At 45.1% G+C, this 25,311-nt stretch overlaps 2 protein-coding genes across 2 annotated transcripts; both read left to right on the top strand.

Annotated features, from left to right (window-relative positions):
* The first annotated feature begins 12,003 nt into the window (after positions 1–12,003).
* LOC140905565 (olfactory receptor 52B2) lies at positions 12,004–12,762 on the top strand. The gene has a single exon (XM_073329090.1). The coding sequence runs from the start codon at positions 12,004–12,006 to the stop codon at positions 12,760–12,762; it is 759 nt and encodes a 252-aa protein (XP_073185191.1).
* An 11,455-nt stretch (positions 12,763–24,217) lies between these two features.
* LOC140905564 (olfactory receptor 52B2) lies at positions 24,218–24,976 on the top strand. The gene has a single exon (XM_073329089.1). It carries the CDS (start codon positions 24,218–24,220, stop codon positions 24,974–24,976), a length of 759 nt encoding a protein of 252 aa, XP_073185190.1.
* The last annotated feature ends 335 nt before the right edge of the window (positions 24,977–25,311 follow it).

Raw genomic sequence — 25,311 nt, 5'->3', positions numbered from 1 at the left:
ACCCTCTGAGATACACCACCATCCTCAGGAAAGGACGAATAGCTAAGCTAGGGCTTCTATGTTTGATCAAAGCTGTTCTCTTCATTCTGCCTATGACCCTGCTCCTGAGCAGGCTGCCATTCTGTGCCAACCGCGTTATCCCCCACACGTTCTGTGAACCTATAGCTTTGGTGAAGTTATCATGTGGGGACATCACACTCCACAGGACATATAGCTTGGTGATAATGTTTGTAGTCAGCGTGTTAGACCTGTCACTCATTGTCCTGTCCTATGGTCTGATCTTCAGGGCCGTCCTCAGAATTTCCTCCAAGAAAGCCCACCAGAAAGCCCTCAATACCTGCACAGCCCACATCTGTGTGTTGCTGGCTTATTATATTCCAGGCCTCTTTGTCAACCTAACACACCGTTTTGGTCAGGGTATTGCTTCCCACGTTCACATCATCTTGGCCAACCTCTATCTCCTCATCTCCCCCATGCTCAACCCTGTAATTTATGGGGTGAAATCCAAAGAGCTTCGTGACAAATTGAGCAAATACACCTGCAGAATGTGATCACCTGGGGCATGAAGGGTGCCCTGCCCCAGTTTGTCTGAGCTCAGCATTGTAGAGGTTCACAGTCTGAGAAGTTCCTCACACCTAATGTCTTATCACCACATCACCCAACAGGGCTCTCTCTGTTGCTGAGTTCCCTCTCTTTTGCCATCACCTCACCTCTCTTCAGCATCTCCTCTTAGCCCCCAAACTCACACACCCTATCATGTGGCCTTTCCATAACTCTTAGACTACCAGAAGACACTACAGCTTTCTGATGCAATGTGGCTATGGCTTACTCCCCGTGTGAAAAAGGTTCTTTATCAGTTTGATGAACAGAAACTCCAGTTTGAGACAGGCAAAGAGAATGCATCCGATGAAGTGGGCTGTTGCTCATGAAAGCTTATGCTCAAATAAATTTGTTAGTCTCTTAGGTGCACAAGTCCTCCTTTTCTTTTTCTGAATACGGACTAACACGGCTGCTACTCTAAAATCTAAAATGAATAGTGAAGGTGGCAGGGCATTAAAGAGCCACAGACATTGCTAGGCTGAAATGTCTGCAAGACTCAGTTTGCCCTGACCATCTGAGCCCCTGTTATCCACAAATTCTTTCTTCACTCCCAGAGGAAGCTCTCAGGCTGAAGTTCTCCAGGGTCTATTTTTTTAGCCTTCCCACTGCTCATGGAGCTGAGGGAATCGTTTGGGAGTCCTAGCCAATCTGAGCATCTCCAGGGACGGTTCAGGGAAATGATAAATGATTATTTGGGAGTCCTGGCCAAGCAAGGCATCTGCAGGGAACGTACAGGGAAATGATAAAGGTCGCTGCCCAGCACCCTGAGTGTCAGAGATGTGAGATTCATATACTGATTCTCAGGGCTCTGCCTTCCTATCGCTGTCAGTTTATTTCCTCTCTCTGCTGAGCAGGATTTTGGTGAGTTGCCTCTTTCTGCATTAGAGTTAGCGGTAAGGGCTCAGGAAGTGTTTCAGGGTTTAAGTCAAGAACCATCTGGTCAGCAATTCAGCAGGACAGAGACTTGAACTCTTTAGTATTGTCAGTAACACCAAGGGATTTACATGGGAAAATTAGAACTACAAATGTTTTGGAAATAGTTTAGAAAAATATTTGTTTTTAAGATCAGTTCGTTGTCACTGAATCTCCTTCCTTAGAGGTTTTTAAGGTCAGGCTTGACAAAGCCCTGGCTGGGATGATTTAACTGGGAATTGGTCCTGCTTCGAGCAGGGGGTTGGACTAGATGACCTTCTGGGGTCCCTTCCAACCCTGATATTCTATGATTCTATGATTCTATGATACTGTGTCTTTATATCTGTTTGAGTACCTTTCTTTTTTGGGGTGCTGTAGTTTTTTTCTCCGATTTGCTCAAGTTTTCCAATTCAGTAATTTTACTACCCTATTAGGAAGTGCAGCCAAAACCTCTGCAGTGGTTATCTCTGTTACCAGAGGGTTAATCACAGGAATTGGTCACACACTGGCCAGATTCTGCTCTCACATTCTGCCTTCAGTGCGTCACTCCAAATTGACACGGGCCTCCCTAAAAGCAAAATCAGGGCCCATGTGTTTTGGAATCCCCATCTCTCATACCGGGTCTCAGAATGTTACATAAACTGGGGTGGAGGGGGGTCCTTCAGACTCTGTCAGCACCCTAACAGAATAGCGCTCTCTGTAGCAGGACCAGTGTCTTTAATTTCCTCAGCTCAGAGCTGAAAGATAAACAAGGGAAAGGGTGAAATTTTGGCCCATTGACATGGTGCTACATTCACATGTAGGGACTTAAATAAATGGTCTGATTTACAACAACTGTGATCCTCCAATGACTTCAACTGGAGGCGTCCTGTGGCCTCTATGGATGGGTTTGCTCGTTTGGACCAAAGAAGAACTGACAGGAGAGTTGCTCAAATCTCAAACCCACAGGGTTAGAGGTTCAGAACAACTAGAAGAACAATTCTTTTTGTGCGGGGGAGAGGGGTCTGCTTTCTCTGTACCTTGCATCTCTGGTTCTGGAGAAGATGAGAAGAACCAAAAGGCAGTAAAGAGAAAAGCATGTTTCTGGCTCAGAGGAAACCTGGCGGGGTTGAACATCTCACCGGGGGAGACCCAGGTCTCTGGGTGGAGAGAGAAACCAAGCAGCTACAACATCTCCTGTAAATATACCTGGAATAATCCATCTAAACCACAGGAATTGTAAGTAGGCAAGGAAATGCTTTAGGTTATCTTTTCTTGTTTCTTTTATTATTGGCCTGTAAAGTTACCTTCCATCCTGATTTTGGAATTGTGATTCTTTTTACTCTTTCCTTTATAATAAAGTTCTTCTTTTAGAACCTGATTGATTTTAGTGTCCTGAAGACAAAGGATCTGCTTTGTACTCACATTGCTAAGGCAATTCATTGGTATATTATTCTCAAGCCTCCCCAGGCAAGGGGGTGAAGGGCCTTGGGGGATATTTTGGGGGAAGGGCGATTCATAGAATCATAGAATCATAGAATATCAGGGTTGGAAGGGACCCCAGAAGGTCATCTAGTCCAACCCCCTGCTCAAAGCAGGACCAATTCCCAGTTAAATCATCCCAGCCAGGGCTTTGTCAAGCCTGACCTTAAAAACCTCTAAGGAAGGAGATTCTACCACCTCCCTAGGTAACGCATTCCAGTGTTTCACCACCCTCTTAGTGAAAAAGTTTTTCCTAATATCCAATCTAAACCTCCCCCACTGCAACTTGAGACCATTACTCCTCGTTCTGTCATCTGCTACCATTGAGAACAGTCTAGAGCCATCCTCTTTGGAACCCCCTTTCAGGTAGTTGAAAGCAGCTATCAAATCCCCCCTCATTCTTCTCTTCTGCAGGCTAAACAATCCCAGCTCCCTCAGCCTCTCCTCATAACTCATGTGTTCCAGTCCCCTAATCATTTTTGTTGCCCTTCGCTGGACTCTCTCCAATTTATCCACATCCTTCTTGAAGTGTGGGGCCCAAAACTGGACACAGTACTCCAGATGAGGCCTCACCAATGTCGAATAGAGGGGAACGATCACGTCCCTCGATCTGCTCGCTATGCCCCTACTTATACATCCCAAAATGCCATTGGCCTTCTTGGCAACAAGGGCACACTGCTGACTCATATCCAGCTTCTCGTCCACTGTCACCCCTAGGTCCTTTTCTGCAGAACTGCTGCCTAGCCATTCGGTCCCTAGTCTGTAGCTGTGCATTGGGTTCTTCCGTCCTAAGTGCAGGACCCTGCACTTATCCTTATTGAACCTCATCAGATTCCTTTTGGCCCAATCTTCCAATTGGTCTAGGTCCTTCTGTATCCTATCCCTCCCCTCCAGCGTATCTACCACTCCTCCCAGTTTAGTATCATCCGCAAATTTGCTGAGAGTGCAATCCACACCATCCTCCAGATCCTCCAGATCATTTATGAAGATAAATAGATTCCAAGTGACCAGTCCCTGAACTTTTGCTTAAATCACTTGGTGGTGGGAGAAATACCATCCAAGGATGAGGAAAGGAATTTGTGCCTTGGGGAAGTTTTAACTGAAGCTGGTAGAATATAAGCTTAGAGGGCCTTTCATGTACCCCAGAGTTTAGAGTGTGTGTGTGTGTGGGGGGGGGGGACCCTGACAGAGTCCCTGAACCTTTTGGCTAAAAGCAGCTGTTTATTAATTTCCTTGGGTGACCCCTGGTTCTTGCATTAAGTGACGGAGTAAAGAAGACTTCTGAATACACTTTCTCCATACCATTCACAATACATAAGCTCTCTATCACATCCTGTCTGTTTCCAAGCTGAAAAGTCACAGTCTTTTAAATCTCTCCTCAGATGGAAACTGTTCCATACCCCTAATCATTTCCTTCTCTGTACCTTTTCCATTTCAAATATATCTTTTTTGAGATGAGGAGACCAGAACTGCATTCAGTATTCACCATGTGGGATTTACATAGTGGCATTATCGTATGTTCTGTCTTCTTATCTCTCACTTTCCTCGTGGTTCCCAGCATTCTGTTAGCTTTTCTGATTGCTGTGGTATATTGAGCAGATGTTTTCAGAGACCAATCTACGATGACCCCCAGATCTCCTTCTTGAGTGTTAAGACCTGATTTAGACCCCATCATTTGGTATGTATATTTGGACTCATGTTTTCTACTGTGGTTTACTGCTATCATTTGAATCTTTTAAAAACCTAGAAGGGGATCCTCCTCAGACCCTCAATGTGACCCTGAACATCATGTTCTTCATAGTTGTATGATTATGAACCTAAGAACATAAGAATGGCCATCCTGGGTCATACCGAAGATCCATATAGCCCTGTATCCTGTCTTCTGACAGTAGCCAGTGCCAGGTTCTCCAGAGGGAATGAACAGAACAGGTAATCAGCAAGTGACCCATTCCCTGTCACTCATTGCCAGCTTCTGGCAAACAGAATTTTTGAATTCCTCCATGAATTTATCTGGTTCTTTTTTGAACCCTGTTACGGTCTTGGCCTTCACAACATTCTCTGGCAAGGAGTTCCACAGGTTGACAGGGCACTTGGTGGGGAAATACTTCCTTTTATTTCTTTTAAACCTGCTGCCTATTCATTTCATTGGGTGACCCCTAGTTCTTGTGTTATGGGAAGTAGTAAACAACACTTCCTTATCTACTTTCTCTACACCAGTCATGATTTTATAGACCTCAATCATATCTCCCCTTAGCCATCTCTTTTCCAAGCGGGAGAGCCCTAGTCTTATTAATCTCTCTTCTATTTGACAAGTTAGGACTTGTCAGGTGTCATCTGAAAAGTTAGGATTTGCTAAAAAATGATTATCCTGTTTGAGTGAATGTGTCATTTTTGTATATGACATGATGACTATTCACTATGTGCCTGTATTTCAAATGTAGTTACTTCTCAGGGACACCCATTAAGCAAAATGATTCCAGTCTAGAAAGCTGATGGTGAAAACCTATTCAGGGTAATTCACCATTAGGGGAAACAATTAGACATTGGACAGCTTATCTCTCACCTGGTGAGTCTTCCTGAGAATACTCCAAACAGTCTTTGGACCGAGGAGTGCATGCAAGGGCATGTGACCGAACCACAGGACACTGACACTGACATTTTGGGTACCTGTATTTATCCACAAAGTGAGCAGGGAACTCTTTTTGTAACAAAGGATTCCTGCCCTATGTTTAATCTATCTAAGGTGGGGTGTGGCTGCATCTAGTGGTCTCACTCCTCACACAAGAGAACTGGAAACATCTGAGGAACAAAGACGGAACTGGGGGAAGTGCTGGTCCCAGGCCAAAAGGGATTTCTGACCTGTGAATGGGAACCTCCTGGAGCGCTTCTTGTATTCCCAGCCAGGGTGAGAAATTGTTGATTCATAGTCAATCTATCTAATACCTCAGGCTTAGTTTCAGTTTTCTTTATTTGCTATGTAACCTGCTTTGATCTCTTTGCTATCACTTATAAACATTTCAAATATATATTTCTGTAGTTCAATTTCTTTTGTGATTTATCTAAACCACTCTGCCTATGAGCAAAGTTTCTGGGGAAAATCTCAGTTTTTTTAACACAGGCTGTAGAATAGCCTTTCCACATCAAGGGGAGGGAGAAATCTACCAATGAGCCGACAGTGTAGACCCCTCCAGAGTGCATAGTATTATGGGTTCATACTCCGTAGTAGAACTTGGGGAGCATGGAAATTGGCTGATGTCCTCCATTTGTACTTGGGTTCCTTAAGTTAGCTCTCCGGTAGCTCCATTTGGGTGTGTATCGCCATCTACTTCTGTGTTGGGTGATAACAAGACCTGGAGAGACATGATCACCAGCAAAGCAGTGAGCAAAAGGGCCAGCCCAGCTGGGTGGTTAGAGGGGTGCATCAGTTCCCATGGCTGCCACACTGAACCCCAGGGTGACAACTAGTCACACTCATACCCTCCAGAGCCCAAATTAGTTCTCCTGGCACCTGTGACTCACGCATGTTGGAGGGACTGCAGCCTAAACAAAAAATCCACATGTTGCAGTTATTTGATTCCTTTACCACAATGTCCTCACCGCAGCAGGGCACACCCACCTAAAATACCACCATTCTGAAATGGCTGCTGGGCATCAGATCAGGGAAACTCCGTAGCTGTTCCCTCATAAAATGTGGGATACCATGTGCGATGAACTCCAGGTCATTTTGGCCGGGGGACTGGTGAAGGAATCACACAGTGAGTGGAGAAGTCCCTTTGTGTTAGTTCTCTACCCAGGATAGCATAACCTGTTTCTGCATCGATTTCTGAATGATCAACACAGAATTGAATTTTGATGCTTATCCGATGCAGAGAGTAGAACTATTTGAAGAGTTGGGACCTACCAAATATATATCCATTTTAGATCTCACAAAGGGCTATTGGCAAGTATCTTTTATCCAGATTCCTCGGTGAAGAACGCTTTTTTCACCCAGTGGACTTGCATCGGTTCATGATTAAGGCATTTGGCCTCCACAGTGTGGCAATGAATTTCAGAGGCTGATGGACTGGATAGTCCAACTTTACGGGGGATATGCAGTGGAACATCTCTCTAATTAATTGAAAATTATATTTGGTACCATGTCTTGTGGCAGCATTCCCCCCCATAGTGTGGATGGCAGTATATTACATGCCAGAATACAAAGCCACCCTCAATTGCTAGGCTGAACAGTCTGCACGACTCTGCTTGCCCTGTTAATCTGAGCCCTTGGTATCAGCGAATTATTTCTTCACTCCCAAGGGAAGCTCTCAAGCTGTAGTTCTCCAGAGTCTAATTTCTGCTCCTCCCACTGCTCATGGAGCCAAGGGAATTGACTGGAAGTCCTGGCCAACCAGAGAGTCCGCAGGGACTGTACAGGGGAACCATAAAGGGCACTGTCCAGGATAGACAGTTTCAGACATGTTGGATTCATAGGCTGATTCTCGGGGCTCTGTGCTCCTGTCACGGTAAGGAGATTTCCAGTCTCTGCTGAGCAGTATTTTGATGAGTTGCTTGTTTCTGAATTAAAGATATAGTTAAGGGCACAGGAAGGATTTCAGGGTTGAAGTCAAGAACCATCTGGGTAGGAATTCACCAGCACAAGGAACTTGAAGTGTTTATATTGTCAGAAACACCAAGGATTTTCCTAGTAAACTTGGAACTACAAATGTTTTGGAAATAGTTTAGGTAAACATTTGTTTTTAAGAGCAGTTCTTTGTCTCGTTCTGTCTCCTTCTGTCTGTCTTTGTAGTTTCCTTTTTTGGGGGCTGTGTGGTTTTTCCTCTCATTCGTTCAACTCTTCCAATTCAGCAACTTGACTGCATTATTAGGAAGTGCAGCCAAACCTCTGCAGTGGGTATCTGTGTTACCGAAAGATTTACAACAAGAATGGGTGACACATTGGCCAGATTCGCCTCTTACATTCTGCCTTCAGTAGCTCACTCCAGACTGACGCTGGCCTCCCTGAGAGCTAAGTAAGAGCCCCAAAGAGTATTTTGCAAGCCCCATCTTTCACGTCTGGTCTCAGAGCGTCACATGAACTGGGGGTTCCTTCAGACTGGTACAGCACCCTAATAGAAGAGTGGTTTCTGTAGCAGGACCCGACACTCTGATTTTCACAGCTCGAAGCTGAAATTTAAACTCTTCCCATTGAGTTCAAGGGAAAAACTCCTAAGAGGGTCAGGATTTCACCTTAAATCCACATGTAGGGACTTAAATAAAGGACCTGATTTACACCAGCCATGAGAGTCCAGTGATTTCAACTGGAGTCATCCTGTCTCCTCTAAGGACGGATGAGCTCTTTTGGACCAAAGAAGAACTGACAGGAGAGTTGCTGAAATCTCAGACTCATAGGCTTAAAGGTTGAAAACAATTAGGATTATAATATTTTGGTCGGGGGGAAGAGGGGTCTGCTCCCTCTCTGCGCCTACACCTCTGGTTCTGGAGAGGATGGGAAGCACCGAAAAAGCGGTGAAAATTAAAGCATGTTTCTGTCTTAGAGGCAGTGTTGGAAATATCATTGGGATAGCTCAAGGAATGCACAGTGTGTGTGTTTGTGTGTGCATGCGTGCAGATGCACGCACGGAGGGGAGAGGGATGGGAGAGTGACACGCAGCATCCTGCTCTCAATGCACGGAGTTCTGAAACTTTGTGAAATAGGGAATGGACATCTTGCCTAATGCAGAGACGGAAGAGGCGTAACAAGGCCTCCTGGGGCAGGGGGTATGTGTGTATCTCAGATTGTAACATAACATGGACCACACACTTGCAGATTGATTCTGACACCTTTCCCATCCCTCCTCCGTGAGCAGTCCCATTACAATCTTGTGAAAACATCAGCATTTGTCAGCATGAAAAGCAGTCTCTGGAAGGTATGTCTGGGTTTCTAACAGGCTGCAATACATTAAAATTTTGTGTTGTTTTGAGGAAGAGTTACTCATGCTGGTTCCATTTAATCTGCACAACATCTCTCCCTCCTGCAGGCAACTCTGGGCCATGTCAGGGCCTAGATAAATACAGGTGCCATGTGCAGGAACCACTGGTAGCTGCCTGAAAGAGTAGGTCACTGCGGCACAGACGTTAAACCCAGGATGTTCTGTGAGCACTTACTAGCCAGTTCTGTTAGTCATTCGTCTGGAGGGTTGTACGTACATTCTGCTGTGCAGAGATATTATGTGGTCAAATCATTATTTTTCTCACCTAAATGTTCATCCATGCAGTGCCTCACAGGACACTTAAGGCTCATGAAATACACACCTGGTGTGACATTTCCAAGGCACATGAGAATTACTCCTCATCGGGAAAAATGTAACAGAGTCATGAATAGACAAAATGCCTTCAGTAAGCTCAGGCGTGAGCCTGCAGGCACCATCTTGATCATCTCAACTGTACAGAATAGGCCTGTAAAACACAGCCCTGAGAATTCCCCTGAAATTGTTGCTAGAGCAGATCTTTTAGAGAAAGATCCAACCTTGATTTAAAAATGCTCAGTGATGGAGAATCCACCGAGACCCTTGGTAAATTGTTCCAATGGTTATTTACTCTCACTCATAAAAAAGGTACATCTTATCTCCAGTCCCAATTTCTTTAACTTCAACTTCCAGCCAATCTTGTTCCACCTGTGTATGCAAAGTTGAAAAGCCTATCATTAAATATTGCTTCCCTGTGCAGGTATGTAAAGACTGTTATCAAGTCACCCCTTAACCATCTTTGTTACACTAAATAAATTGAGCTCTTTGAGTCCATGACTAGAAGGAAGGTTTTCTAATTTTCAGTAATTCCTGTGACTCTTCTCGGAAACTTCTTCAGTGCGTCAACGTCCATCTTGAATTGTGGACACCAGAACTGGGCACCATTTCACAGCAGGAGTGGTGCCAATGCCACACACAGAGGCAAAATAACGTTTTTACCCCTCATTGAGATTCCTCTCGCTACCATCCCAGGACCACATCGGCCACAGGGTCACCCTGGGAGAGCATCATGAACAGGCCGGACTATGAACAGGAGGTTGCCAGGCAACTCTCCAAAACCACATTCTACAGGCCACTGTCCTCTGATCCCACTGAAACTACGCCATCTGCTCAAGAAAGTCCCTGCAATAGCACGGAACAAATCTGAAGACCCATAGCCCAAGAGCCCCAGCCAGGGGTATTCTATCTGCTGCCCAAGATCTATAAACCTGGAAATCCTGGACATCCCGTCATCTCATACATTGCTATACTTGCACCAGGATTGTCTGGCTATGTGGACTCTCTCCTCAGACTCTACGCTCCCAGCACTCCCAGCTATCTTTGAGAGACCACTGACTTCCTGAGGAAACTACAATGCATTGGTGATCTTCCTGAAAACACCATCCTGCTCACCATTGATGTAGAAGCCCTCTACACCGATATTCCACACAAGGATTGCCTACAAGCTGTCAGGAACAGTATCTCTGTCTCCTCGTTGGTCATATTGGTGAGGTGCCAGCGAGGTTATCCCATCCTCCAATTGTTGTATCATCTGCAAACTTCATCAATATCCAGGCATGAGAACGGATAGTAGCTTAGTTGGTGACTTACACTTGTCGGTTAACACCTGCAACTTATAACTCAGACAAAGCTGTCTGTCAGCAAGGGTTCATCTTGCCAAAAGAAACAGGGGAAGTAACAGAGATGCAGGCCTGTTGGCCTAAATAACAAAGACCCTTGCACCCTTCATGTCCATTCTGTTCAGCACAAAGTCGTAGGCCAGCGTGATATTGACTTTTCCATGGTGGACACTTGGCTCCTTTCCAACATAGGAATGGCAGAGTGAAATAAACCTATGGTCGATCTAATCCAGTGTCCTCCTTCTGACAGTGACAGCCTCAGGTACTGCAGAAGAAGGTTTAATAAACTTACCAGTCGGTGGATGCTGGGGGGGGTGACTTAACCATCAAGAGGATGTGACCCTAATGCCTAACAGCTAGAGATTGGCTTGTGACCTGAAACATGTGGATATATAGGCTTTCCAAAACATTTATTTAGCTCTCACTATTGTCACTGGAAAGTCTCATTACCCACATAAATGTCCAAACTCTTGCTGATACTTGCTTACCTCATGGACTCAACTACCTCTTCAGGTAAGGCGTTCCTCAGTCTATTTTGACACTGAGTGTAGAAAGCATTCTTTATTTACCTATTTTCATTTTGCCACATTTCCGTATTATTGAATGTCCACCTGATCTTCTTTTATAAGACAAGGGGGAACACATTCTTGATAATCTCTCTACCAGTCAGCCTATTATAGACTTTTCTCATGCCCACTCATATTCATCTTCTTCGTAAAGTAACAAATCCAGCATTTTCAACCTCTCACCTGATGAGAGTCGCCCTGAGCCCTTAATTATTCTCTTTGCCCTTTCCTGATGCCCTCTAGTTCTGCAATATCCGGTGTGAGAAGGGTGCCCAATCAGACACAGGGGAGTCCAGAGGAGGGTGAAACACTGAATGATTGATCTGATGACATTGTATTTTCTGTATGATTTCCCACCCCACTCCTCCTGGATTCCAAAGTTTTGCTGAGTTTCTTTCTGTGCTTGCACTGAGAGCAGGGTTTCACATGGCTTGGTTAGCTCCATCTCAGGACTTCTCTGGACTTCACTATAACCAAAATAATCTTGTGTCATCTATAAATGTTGCCACCTCACTTCTCGCTCCCCTTTATAGACTGTTAATAACAATAAAATATTTACCCTACTCTTTGTTATAAAGTGTGTAACCCCCCTCTCTGTGCTTCTCTCTCTTCACAGGAACCTGGAGCATTTCTGAGCCTGATTGACACACTGAGAACTTCATGGCACCTTTCAACCTCACCCCCTCTAACCCTTCAACATTCATCCTAATGGGCATCCCTGGCCTGGAAGCTGCCCATGTCTGGATTTCCATCCCTTTCACAATGTTCTACATTCTTGGCCTGTGGGGAAATGTTATGCTTCTGTATGTTGTAAGCAAAGAGCAGACCCTGCAAAAGCCGATGTACCTGCTGCTCTGCATGCTGGCGCTATCAGACATCGCCACATCTACCGCCGTCGTGCCGAAGACACTGTGCATATTTTGGTTCAATTTCAAAGGCATTACTGTGGGAGGCTGCCTCACGCAGACTTTCTTCCTTTCCATGGTGTCTGTGATGCACTCAGCCATCCTTGTGACAATGGCATTTGATCGCTATGTTGCCATATGTAACCCTCTGAGATACACCACCATCCTCAGGAAAGGACGAATAGCTAAGCTAGGGCTTCTATGTTTGATCAAAGCTGTTCTCTTCATTCTGCCTATGACCCTGCTCCTGAGCAGGCTGCCATTCTGTGCCAACCGCGTTATCCCCCACACGTTCTGTGAACCTATAGCTTTGGTGAAGTTATCATGTGGGGACATCACACTCCACAGGACATATAGCTTGGTGATAATGTTTGTAGTCAGCGTGTTAGACCTGTCACTCATTGTCCTGTCCTATGGTCTGATCTTCAGGGCCGTCCTCAGAATTTCCTCCAAGAAAGCCCACCAGAAAGCCCTCAATACCTGCACAGCCCACATCTGTGTGTTGCTGGCTTATTATATTCCAGGCCTCTTTGTCAACCTAACACACCGTTTTGGTCAGGGTATTGCTTCCCACGTTCACATCATCTTGGCCAACCTCTATCTCCTCATCTCCCCCATGCTCAACCCTGTAATTTATGGGGTGAAATCCAAAGAGCTTCGTGACAAATTGAGCAAATACACCTGCAGAATGTGATCACCTGGGGCATGAAGGGTGCCCTGCCCCAGTTTGTCTGAGCTCAGCATTGTAGAGGTTCACAGTCTGAGAAGTTCCTCACACCTAATGTCTTATCACCACATCACCCAACAGGGCTCTCTCTGTTGCTGAGTTCCCTCTCTTTTGCCATCACCTCACCTCTCTTCAGCATCTCCTCTTAGCCCCCAAACTCACACACCCTATCATGTGGCCTTTCCATAACTCTTAGACTACCAGAAGACACTACAGCTTTCTGATGCAATGTGGCTATGGCTTACTCCCCGTGTGAAAAAGGTTCTTTATCAGTTTGATGAACAGAAACTCCAGTTTGAGACAGGCAAAGAGAATGCATCCGATGAAGTGGGCTGTTGCTCATGAAAGCTTATGCTCAAATAAATTTGTTAGTCTCTTAGGTGCACAAGTCCTCCTTTTCTTTTTCTGAATACGGACTAACACGGCTGCTACTCTAAAATCTAAAATGAATAGTGAAGGTGGCAGGGCATTAAAGAGCCACAGACATTGCTAGGCTGAAATGTCTGCAAGACTCAGTTTGCCCTGACCATCTGAGCCCCTGTTATCCACAAATTCTTTCTTCACTCCCAGAGGAAGCTCTCAGGCTGAAGTTCTCCAGGGTCTATTTTTTTAGCCTTCCCACTGCTCATGGAGCTGAGGGAATCGTTTGGGAGTCCTAGCCAATCTGAGCATCTCCAGGGACGGTTCAGGGAAATGATAAATGATTATTTGGGAGTCCTGGCCAAGCAAGGCATCTGCAGGGAACGTACAGGGAAATGATAAAGGTCGCTGCCCAGCACCCTGAGTGTCAGAGATGTGAGATTCATATACTGATTCTCAGGGCTCTGCCTTCCTATCGCTGTCAGTTTATTTCCTCTCTCTGCTGAGCAGGATTTTGGTGAGTTGCCTCTTTCTGCATTAGAGTTAGCGGTAAGGGCTCAGGAAGTGTTTCAGGGTTTAAGTCAAGAACCATCTGGTCAGCAATTCAGCAGGACAGAGACTTGAACTCTTTAGTATTGTCAGTAACACCAAGGGATTTACATGGGAAAATTAGAACTACAAATGTTTTGGAAATAGTTTAGAAAAATATTTGTTTTTAAGATCAGTTCGTTGTCACTGAATCTCCTTCCTTAGAGGTTTTTAAGGTCAGGCTTGACAAAGCCCTGGCTGGGATGATTTAACTGGGAATTGGTCCTGCTTCGAGCAGGGGGTTGGACTAGATGACCTTCTGGGGTCCCTTCCAACCCTGATATTCTATGATTCTATGATTCTATGATACTGTGTCTTTATATCTGTTTGAGTACCTTTCTTTTTTGGGGTGCTGTAGTTTTTTTCTCCGATTTGCTCAAGTTTTCCAATTCAGTAACTTTACTACCCTATTAGGAAGTGCAGCCAAAACCTCTGCAGTGGTTATCTCTGTTACCAGAGGGTTAATCACAGGAATTGGTCACACACTGGCCAGATTCTGCTCTCACATTCTGCCTTCAGTGCGTCACTCCAAATTGACACGGGCCTCCCTAAAAGCAAAATCAGGGCCCATGTGTTTTGGAATCCCCATCTCTCATACCGGGTCTCAGAATGTTACATAAACTGGGGTGGAGGGGGGTCCTTCAGACTCTGTCAGCACCCTAACAGAATAGCGCTCTCTGTAGCAGGACCAGTGTCTTTAATTTCCTCAGCTCAGAGCTGAAAGATAAACAAGGGAAAGGGTGAAATTTTGGCCCATTGACATGGTGCTACATTCACATGTAGGGACTTAAATAAATGGTCTGATTTACAACAACTGTGATCCTCCAATGACTTCAACTGGAGGCGTCCTGTGGCCTCTATGGATGGGTTTGCTCGTTTGGACCAAAGAAGAACTGACAGGAGAGTTGCTCAAATCTCAAACCCACAGGGTTAGAGGTTCAGAACAACTAGAAGAACAATTCTTTTTGTGCGGGGGAGAGGGGTCTGCTTTCTCTGTACCTTGCATCTCTGGTTCTGGAGAAGATGAGAAGAACCAAAAGGCAGTAAAGAGAAAAGCATGTTTCTGGCTCAGAGGAAACCTGGCGGGGTTGAACATCTCACCGGGGGAGACCCAGGTCTCTGGGTGGAGAGAGAAACCAAGCAGCTACAACATCTCCTGTAAATATACCTGGAATAATCCATCTAAACCACAGGAATTGTAAGTAGGCAAGGAAATGCTTTAGGTTATCTTTTCTTGTTTCTTTTATTATTGGCCTGTAAAGTTACCTTCCATCCTGATTTTGGAATTGTGATTCTTTTTACTCTTTCCTTTATAATAAAGTTCTTCTTTTAGAACCTGATTGATTTTAGTGTCCTGAAGACAAAGGATCTGCTTTGTACTCACATTGCTAAGGCAATTCATTGGTATATTATTCTCAAGCCTCCCCAGGCAAGGGGGTGAAGGGCCTTGGGGGATATTTTGGGGGAAGGGCGATTCATAGAATCATAGAATCATAGAATATCAGGGTTGGAAGGGACCCCAGAAGGTCATCTAGTCCAACCCCCTGCTCAAAGCAGGACCAATTCCCAGTTAAATCATCCCAGCCAGGGCTTTGTCAAGCCTGACCTTAAAAACCTCTAAGGAAGGAGATTCTACCACCTCCCTAGGTAACGCATTCCAGTGTTTCACCACCCTCTTAGTGAAAAAGTTTTTCCTAATATCCAATCTAAACCTCCCCCACTGCAACTTGAGACCATTACTCCTCGTTCTGTCATCTGCTACCATTGAGAACAGTCTAGAGCCATCCTCTTTGGAACCCCCTTTCAGGTAGTTGAAAGCAGCTATCAAATCCCCCCTCATTCTTCTCTTCTGCAGGCTAAACAATCCCAGCTCCCTCAGCCTCTCCTCATAACTCATGTGTTCCAGTCCCCTAATCATTTTTGTTGCCCTTCGCTGGACTCTCTCCAATTTATCCACATCCTTCTTGAAGTGTGGGGCCCAAAACTGGACACAGTACTCCAGATGAGGCCTCACCAATGTCGAATAGAGGGGAACGATCACGTCCCTCGATCTGCTCGCTATGCCCCTACTTATACATCCCAAAATGCCATTGGCCTTCTTGGCAACAAGGGCACACTGCTGACTCATATCCAGCTTCTCGTCCACTGTCACCCCTAGGTCCTTTTCTGCAGAACTGCTGCCTAGCCATTCGGTCCCTAGTCTGTAGCTGTGCATTGGGTTCTTCCGTCCTAAGTGCAGGACCCTGCACTTATCCTTATTGAACCTCATCAGATTCCTTTTGGCCCAATCTTCCAATTGGTCTAGGTCCTTCTGTATCCTATCCCTCCCCTCCAGCGTATCTACCACTCCTCCCAGTTTAGTATCATCCGCAAATTTGCTGAGAGTGCAATCCACACCATCCTCCAGATCCTCCAGATCATTTATGAAGATAAATAGATTCCAAGTGACCAGTCCCTGAACTTTTGCTTAAATCACTTGGTGGTGGGAGAAATACCATCCAAGGATGAGGAAAGGAATTTGTGCCTTGGGGAAGTTTTAACTGAAGCTGGTAGAATATAAGCTTAGAGGGCCTTTCATGTACCCCAGAGTTTAGAGTGTGTGTGTGTGTGGGGGGGGGGGACCCTGACAGAGTCCCTGAACCTTTTGGCTAAAAGCAGCTGTTTATTAATTTCCTTGGGTGACCCCTGGTTCTTGCATTAAGTGACGGAGTAAAGAAGACTTCTGAATACACTTTCTCCATACCATTCACAATACATAAGCTCTCTATCACATCCTGTCTGTTTCCAAGCTGAAAAGTCACAGTCTTTTAAATCTCTCCTCAGATGGAAACAATTCCATACCCCTAATCATTTCCTTCTCTGTACCTTTTCCATTTCAAATATATCTTTTTTGAGATGAGGAGACCAGAACTGCATTCAGTATTCACCATGTGGGATTTACATAGTGGCATTATCGTATGTTCTGTCTTCTTATCTCTCACTTTCCTCGTGGTTCCCAGCATTCTGTTAGCTTTTCTGATTGCTGTGGTATATTGAGCAGATGTTTTCAGAGACCAATCTACGATGACCCCCAGATCTCCTTCTTGAGTGTTAAGACCTGATTTAGACCCCATCATTTGGTATGTATATTTGGACTCATGTTTTCTACTGTGGTTTACTGCTATCATTTGAATCTTTTAAAAACCTAGAAGGGGATCCTCCTCAGACCCTCAATGTGACCCTGAACATCATGTTCTTCATAGTTGTATGATTATGAACCTAAGAACATAAGAATGGCCATCCTGGGTCATACCGAAGATCCATATAGCCCTGTATCCTGTCTTCTGACAGTAGCCAGTGCCAGGTTCTCCAGAGGGAATGAACAGAACAGGTAATCAGCAAGTGACCCATTCCCTGTCACTCATTGCCAGCTTCTGGCAAACAGAATTTTTGAATTCCTCCATGAATTTATCTGGTTCTTTTTTGAACCCTGTTACGGTCTTGGCCTTCACAACATTCTCTGGCAAGGAGTTCCACAGGTTGACAGGGCACTTGGTGGGGAAATACTTCCTTTTATTTCTTTTAAACCTGCTGCCTATTCATTTCATTGGGTGACCCCTAGTTCTTGTGTTATGGGAAGTAGTAAACAACACTTCCTTATCTACTTTCTCTACACCAGTCATGATTTTATAGACCTCAATCATATCTCCCCTTAGCCATCTCTTTTCCAAGCGGGAGAGCCCTAGTCTTATTAATCTCTCTTCTATTTGACAAGTTAGGACTTGTCAGGTGTCATCTGAAAAGTTAGGATTTGCTAAAAAATGATTATCCTGTTTGAGTGAATGTGTCATTTTTGTATATGACATGATGACTATTCACTATGTGCCTGTATTTCAAATGTAGTTACTTCTCAGGGACACCCATTAAGCAAAATGATTCCAGTCTAGAAAGCTGATGGTGAAAACCTATTCAGGGTAATTCACCATTAGGGGAAACAATTAGACATTGGACAGCTTATCTCTCACCTGGTGAGTCTTCCTGAGAATACTCCAAACAGTCTTTGGACCGAGGAGTGCATGCAAGGGCATGTGACCGAACCACAGGACACTGACACTGACATTTTGGGTACCTGTATTTATCCACAAAGTGAGCAGGGAACTCTTTTTGTAACAAAGGATTCCTGCCCTATGTTTAATCTATCTAAGGTGGGGTGTGGCTGCATCTAGTGGTCTCACTCCTCACACAAGAGAACTGGAAACATCTGAGGAACAAAGACGGAACTGGGGGAAGTGCTGGTCCCAGGCCAAAAGGGATTTCTGACCTGTGAATGGGAACCTCCTGGAGCGCTTCTTGTATTCCCAGCCAGGGTGAGAAATTGTTGATTCATAGTCAATCTATCTAATACCTCAGGCTTAGTTTCAGTTTTCTTTATTTGCTATGTAACCTGCTTTGATCTCTTTGCTATCACTTATAAACATTTCAAATATATATATTTCTGTAGTTCAATTTCTTTTGTGATTTATCTAAACCACTCTGCCTATGAGCAAAGTTTCTGGGGAAAATCTCAGTTTTTTTTAACACAGGCTGTAGAATAGCCTTTCCACATCAAGGGGAGGGAGAAATCTACCAATGAGCCGACAGTGTAGACCCCTCCAGAGTGCATAGTATTATGGGTTCATACTCCGTAGTAGAACTTGGGGAGCATGGAAATTGGCTGATGTCCTCCATTTGTACTTGGGTTCCTTAAGTTAGCTCTCCGGTAGCTCCATTTGGGTGTGTATCGCCATCTACTTCTGTGTTGGGTGATAACAAGACCTGGAGAGACATGATCACCAGCAAAGCAGTGAGCAAAAGGGCCAGCCCAGCTGGGTGGTTAGAGGGGTGCATCAGTTCCCATGGCTGCCACACTGAACCCCAGGGTGACAACTAGTCACACTCATACCCTCCAGAGCCCAAATTAGTTCTCCTGGCACCTGTGACTCACGCATGTTGGAGGGACTGCAGCCTAAACAAAAAATCCACATGTTGCAGTTATTTGATTCCTTTACCACAATGTCCTCACCGCAGCAGGGCACACCCACCTAAAATACCACCATTCTGAAATGGCTGCTGGGCATCAGATCAGGGAAACTCCGTAGCTGTTCCCTCATAAAATGTGGGATACCATGTGCGATGAACTCCAGGTCATTTTGGCCGGGGGACTGGTGAAGGAATCACACAGTGAGTGGAGAAGTCCCTTTGTGTTAGTTCTCTACCCAGGATAGCATAACCTGTTTCTGCATCGATTTCTGAATGATCAACACAGAATTGAATTTTGATGCTTATCCGATGCAGAGAGTAGAACTATTTGAAGAGTTGGGACCTACCAAATATATATCCATTTTAGATCTCACAAAGGGCTATTGGCAAGTATCTTTTATCCAGATTCCTCGGTGAAGAACGCTTTTTTCACCCAGTGGACTTGCATCGGTTCATGATTAAGGCATTTGGCCTCCACAGTGTGGCAATGAATTTCAGAGGCTGATGGACTGGATAGTCCAACTTTACGGGGGATATGCAGTGGAACATCTCTCTAATTAATTGAAAATTATATTTGGTACCATGTCTTGTGGCAGCATTCCCCCCCATAGTGTGGATGGCAGTATATTACATGCCAGAATACAAAGCCACCCTCAATTGCTAGGCTGAACAGTCTGCACGACTCTGCTTGCCCTGTTAATCTGAGCCCTTGGTATCAGCGAATTATTTCTTCACTCCCAAGGGAAGCTCTCAAGCTGTAGTTCTCCAGAGTCTAATTTCTGCTCCTCCCACTGCTCATGGAGCCAAGGGAATTGACTGGAAGTCCTGGCCAACCAGAGAGTCCGCAGGGACTGTACAGGGGAACCATAAAGGGCACTGTCCAGGATAGACAGTTTCAGACATGTTGGATTCATAGGCTGATTCTCGGGGCTCTGTGCTCCTGTCACGGTAAGGAGATTTCCAGTCTCTGCTGAGCAGTATTTTGATGAGTTGCTTGTTTCTGAATTAAAGATATAGTTAAGGGCACAGGAAGGATTTCAGGGTTGAAGTCAAGAACCATCTGGGTAGGAATTCACCAGCACAAGGAACTTGAAGTGTTTATATTGTCAGAAACACCAAGGATTTTCCTAGTAAACTTGGAACTACAAATGTTTTGGAAATAGTTTAGGTAAACATTTGTTTTTAAGAGCAGTTCTTTGTCTCGTTCTGTCTCCTTCTGTCTGTCTTTGTAGTTTCCTTTTTTGGGGGCTGTGTGGTTTTTCCTCTCATTCGTTCAACTCTTCCAATTCAGCAACTTGACTGCATTATTAGGAAGTGCAGCCAAACCTCTGCAGTGGGTATCTGTGTTACCGAAAGATTTACAACAAGAATGGGTGACACATTGGCCAGATTCGCCTCTTACATTCTGCCTTCAGTAGCTCACTCCAGACTGACGCTGGCCTCCCTGAGAGCTAAGTAAGAGCCCCAAAGAGTATTTTGCAAGCCCCATCTTTCACGTCTGGTCTCAGAGCGTCACATGAACTGGGGGTTCCTTCAGACTGGTACAGCACCCTAATAGAAGAGTGGTTTCTGTAGCAGGACCCGACACTCTGATTTTCACAGCTCGAAGCTGAAATTTAAACTCTTCCCATTGAGTTCAAGGGAAAAACTCCTAAGAGGGTCAGGATTTCACCTTAAATCCACATGTAGGGACTTAAATAAAGGACCTGATTTACACCAGCCATGAGAGTCCAGTGATTTCAACTGGAGTCATCCTGTCTCCTCTAAGGACGGATGAGCTCTTTTGGACCAAAGAAGAACTGACAGGAGAGTTGCTGAAATCTCAGACTCATAGGCTTAAAGGTTGAAAACAATTAGGATTATAATATTTTGGTCGGGGGGAAGAGGGGTCTGCTCCCTCTCTGCGCCTACACCTCTGGTTCTGGAGAGGATGGGAAGCACCGAAAAAGCGGTGAAAATTAAAGCATGTTTCTGTCTTAGAGGCAGTGTTGGAAATATCATTGGGATAGCTCAAGGAATGCACAGTGTGTGTGTTTGTGTGTGCATGCGTGCAGATGCACGCACGGAGGGGAGAGGGATGGGAGAGTGACACGCAGCATCCTGCTCTCAATGCACGGAGTTCTGAAACTTTGTGAAATAGGGAATGGACATCTTGCCTAATGCAGAGACGGAAGAGGCGTAACAAGGCCTCCTGGGGCAGGGGGTATGTGTGTATCTCAGATTGTAACATAACATGGACCACACACTTGCAGATTGATTCTGACACCTTTCCCATCCCTCCTCCGTGAGCAGTCCCATTACAATCTTGTGAAAACATCAGCATTTGTCAGCATGAAAAGCAGTCTCTGGAAGGTATGTCTGGGTTTCTAACAGGCTGCAATACATTAAAATTTTGTGTTGTTTTGAGGAAGAGTTACTCATGCTGGTTCCATTTAATCTGCACAACATCTCTCCCTCCTGCAGGCAACTCTGGGCCATGTCAGGGCCTAGATAAATACAGGTGCCATGTGCAGGAACCACTGGTAGCTGCCTGAAAGAGTAGGTCACTGCGGCACAGACGTTAAACCCAGGATGTTCTGTGAGCACTTACTAGCCAGTTCTGTTAGTCATTCGTCTGGAGGGTTGTACGTACATTCTGCTGTGCAGAGATATTATGTGGTCAAATCATTATTTTTCTCACCTAAATGTTCATCCATGCAGTGCCTCACAGGACACTTAAGGCTCATGAAATACACACCTGGTGTGACATTTCCAAGGCACATGAGAATTACTCCTCATCGGGAAAAATGTAACAGAGTCATGAATAGACAAAATGCCTTCAGTAAGCTCAGGCGTGAGCCTGCAGGCACCATCTTGATCATCTCAACTGTACAGAATAGGCCTGTAAAACACAGCCCTGAGAATTCCCCTGAAATTGTTGCTAGAGCAGATCTTTTAGAGAAAGATCCAACCTTGATTTAAAAATGCTCAGTGATGGAGAATCCACCGAGACCCTTGGTAAATTGTTCCAATGGTTATTTACTCTCACTCATAAAAAAGGTACATCTTATCTCCAGTCCCAATTTCTTTAACTTCAACTTCCAGCCAATCTTGTTCCACCTGTGTATGCAAAGTTGAAAAGCCTATCATTAAATATTGCTTCCCTGTGCAGGTATGTAAAGACTGTTATCAAGTCACCCCTTAACCATCTTTGTTACACTAAATAAATTGAGCTCTTTGAGTCCATGACTAGAAGGAAGGTTTTCTAATTTTCAGTAATTCCTGTGACTCTTCTCGGAAACTTCTTCAGTGCGTCAACGTCCATCTTGAATTGTGGACACCAGAACTGGGCACCATTTCACAGCAGGAGTGGTGCCAATGCCACACACAGAGGCAAAATAACGTTTTTACCCCTCATTGAGATTCCTCTCGCTACCATCCCAGGACCACATCGGCCACAGGGTCACCCTGGGAGAGCATCATGAACAGGCCGGACTATGAACAGGAGGTTGCCAGGCAACTCTCCAAAACCACATTCTACAGGCCACTGTCCTCTGATCCCACTGAAACTACGCCATCTGCTCAAGAAAGTCCCTGCAATAGCACGGAACAAATCTGAAGACCCATAGCCCAAGAGCCCCAGCCAGGGGTATTCTATCTGCTGCCCAAGATCTATAAACCTGGAAATCCTGGACATCCCGTCATCTCATACATTGCTATACTTGCACCAGGATTGTCTGGCTATGTGGACTCTCTCCTCAGACTCTACGCTCCCAGCACTCCCAGCTATCTTTGAGAGACCACTGACTTCCTGAGGAAACTACAATGCATTGGTGATCTTCCTGAAAACACCATCCTGCTCACCATTGATGTAGAAGCCCTCTACACCGATATTCCACACAAGGATTGCCTACAAGCTGTCAGGAACAGTATCTCTGTCTCCTCGTTGGTCATATTGGTGAGGTGCCAGCGAGGTTATCCCATCCTCCAATTGTTGTATCATCTGCAAACTTCATCAATATCCAGGCATGAGAACGGATAGTAGCTTAGTTGGTGACTTACACTTGTCGGTTAACACCTGCAACTTATAACTCAGACAAAGCTGTCTGTCAGCAAGGGTTCATCTTGCCAAAAGAAACAGGGGAAGTAACAGAGATGCAGGCCTGTTGGCCTAAATAACAAAGACCCTTGCACCCTTCATGTCCATTCTGTTCAGCACAAAGTCGTAGGCCAGCGTGATATTGACTTTTCCATGGTGGACACTTGGCTCCTTTCCAACATAGGAATGGCAGAGTGAAATAAACCTATGGTCGATCTAATCCAGTGTCCTCCTTCTGACAGTGACAGCCTCAGGTACTGCAGAAGAAGGTTTAATAAACTTACCAGTCGGTGGATGCTGGGGGGGGTGACTTAACCATCAAGAGGATGTGACCCTAATGCCTAACAGCTAGAGATTGGCTTGTGACCTGAAACATGTGGATATATAGGCTTTCCAAAACATTTATTTAGCTCTCACTATTGTCACTGGAAAGTCTCATTACCCACATAAATGTCCAAACTCTTGCTGATACTTGCTTACCTCATGGACTCAACTACCTCTTCAGGTAAGGCGTTCCTCAGTCTATTTTGACACTGAGTGTAGAAAGCATTCTTTATTTACCTATTTTCATTTTGCCACATTTCCGTATTATTGAATGTCCACCTGATCTTCTTTTATAAGACAAGGGGGAACACATTCTTGATAATCTCTCTACCAGTCAGCCTATTATAGACTTTTCTCATGCCCACTCATATTCATCTTCTTCGTAAAGTAACAAATCCAGCATTTTCAACCTCTCACCTGATGAGAGTCGCCCTGAGCCCTTAATTATTCTCTTTGCCCTTTCCTGATGCCCTCTAGTTCTGCAATATCCGGTGTGAGAAGGGTGCCCAATCAGACACAGGGGAGTCCAGAGGAGGGTGAAACACTGAATGATTGATCTGATGACATTGTATTTTCTGTATGATTTCCCACCCCACTCCTCCTGGATTCCAAAGTTTTGCTGAGTTTCTTTCTGTGCTTGCACTGAGAGCAGGGTTTCACATGGCTTGGTTAGCTCCATCTCAGGACTTCTCTGGACTTCACTATAACCAAAATAATCTTGTGTCATCTATAAATGTTGCCACCTCACTTCTCGCTCCCCTTTATAGACTGTTAATAACAATAAAATATTTACCCTACTCTTTGTTATAAAGTGTGTAACCCCCCTCTCTGTGCTTCTCTCTCTTCACAGGAACCTGGAGCATTTCTGAGCCTGATTGACACACTGAGAACTTCATGGCACCTTTCAACCTCACCCCCTCTAACCCTTCAACATTCATCCTAATGGGCATCCCTGGCCTGGAAGCTGCCCATGTCTGGATTTCCATCCCTTTCACAATGTTCTACATTCTTGGCCTGTGGGGAAATGTTATGCTTCTGTATGTTGTAAGCAAAGAGCAGACCCTGCAAAAGCCGATGTACCTGCTGCTCTGCATGCTGGCGCTATCAGACATCGCCACATCTACCGCCGTCGTGCCGAAGACACTGTGCATATTTTGGTTCAATTTCAAAGGCATTACTGTGGGAGGCTGCCTCACGCAGACTTTCTTCCTTTCCATGGTGTCTGTGATGCACTCAGCCATCCTTGTGACAATGGCATTTGATCGCTATGTTGCCATATGTAACCCTCTGAGATACACCACCATCCTCAGGAAAGGACGAATAGCTAAGCTAGGGCTTCTATGTTTGATCAAAGCTGTTCTCTTCATTCTGCCTATGACCCTGCTCCTGAGCAGGCTGCCATTCTGTGCCAACCGCGTTATCCCCCACACGTTCTGTGAACCTATAGCTTTGGTGAAGTTATCATGTGGGGACATCACACTCCACAGGACATATAGCTTGGTGATAATGTTTGTAGTCAGCGTGTTAGACCTGTCACTCATTGTCCTGTCCTATGGTCTGATCTTCAGGGCCGTCCTCAGAATTTCCTCCAAGAAAGCCCACCAGAAAGCCCTCAATACCTGCACAGCCCACATCTGTGTGTTGCTGGCTTATTATATTCCAGGCCTCTTTGTCAACCTAACACACCGTTTTGGTCAGGGTATTGCTTCCCACGTTCACATCATCTTGGCCAACCTCTATCTCCTCATCTCCCCCATGCTCAACCCTGTAATTTATGGGGTGAAATCCAAAGAGCTTCGTGACAAATTGAGCAAATACACCTGCAGAATGTGATCACCTGGGGCATGAAGGGTGCCCTGCCCCAGTTTGTCTGAGCTCAGCATTGTAGAGGTTCACAGTCTGAGAAGTTCCTCACACCTAATGTCTTATCACCACATCACCCAACAGGGCTCTCTCTGTTGCTGAGTTCCCTCTCTTTTGCCATCACCTCACCTCTCTTCAGCATCTCCTCTTAGCCCCCAAACTCACACACCCTATCATGTGGCCTTTCCATAACTCTTAGACTACCAGAAGACACTACAGCTTTCTGATGCAATGTGGCTATGGCTTACTCCCCGTGTGAAAAAGGTTCTTTATCAGTTTGATGAACAGAAACTCCAGTTTGAGAC

The sequence above is a fragment of the Lepidochelys kempii genome, chromosome 1 (assembly GCF_965140285.1).
Source record: "Lepidochelys kempii isolate rLepKem1 chromosome 1, rLepKem1.hap1, whole genome shotgun sequence".
NCBI classification, from domain to species: Eukaryota; Metazoa; Chordata; order Testudines; family Cheloniidae; genus Lepidochelys; species Lepidochelys kempii.
This window is presented reverse-complemented; position numbering and strand designations above follow the sequence as displayed.

Bases quoted from the DNA above. Each gene is read 5' to 3' on its own strand.
- LOC140905565 (XM_073329090.1), top strand. From the start codon at position 12,004: ATGTACCTGCTGCTCTGCATGCTGGCGCTATCAGACATCGCCACATCT.
- LOC140905564 (XM_073329089.1), top strand. From the start codon at position 24,218: ATGTACCTGCTGCTCTGCATGCTGGCGCTATCAGACATCGCCACATCT.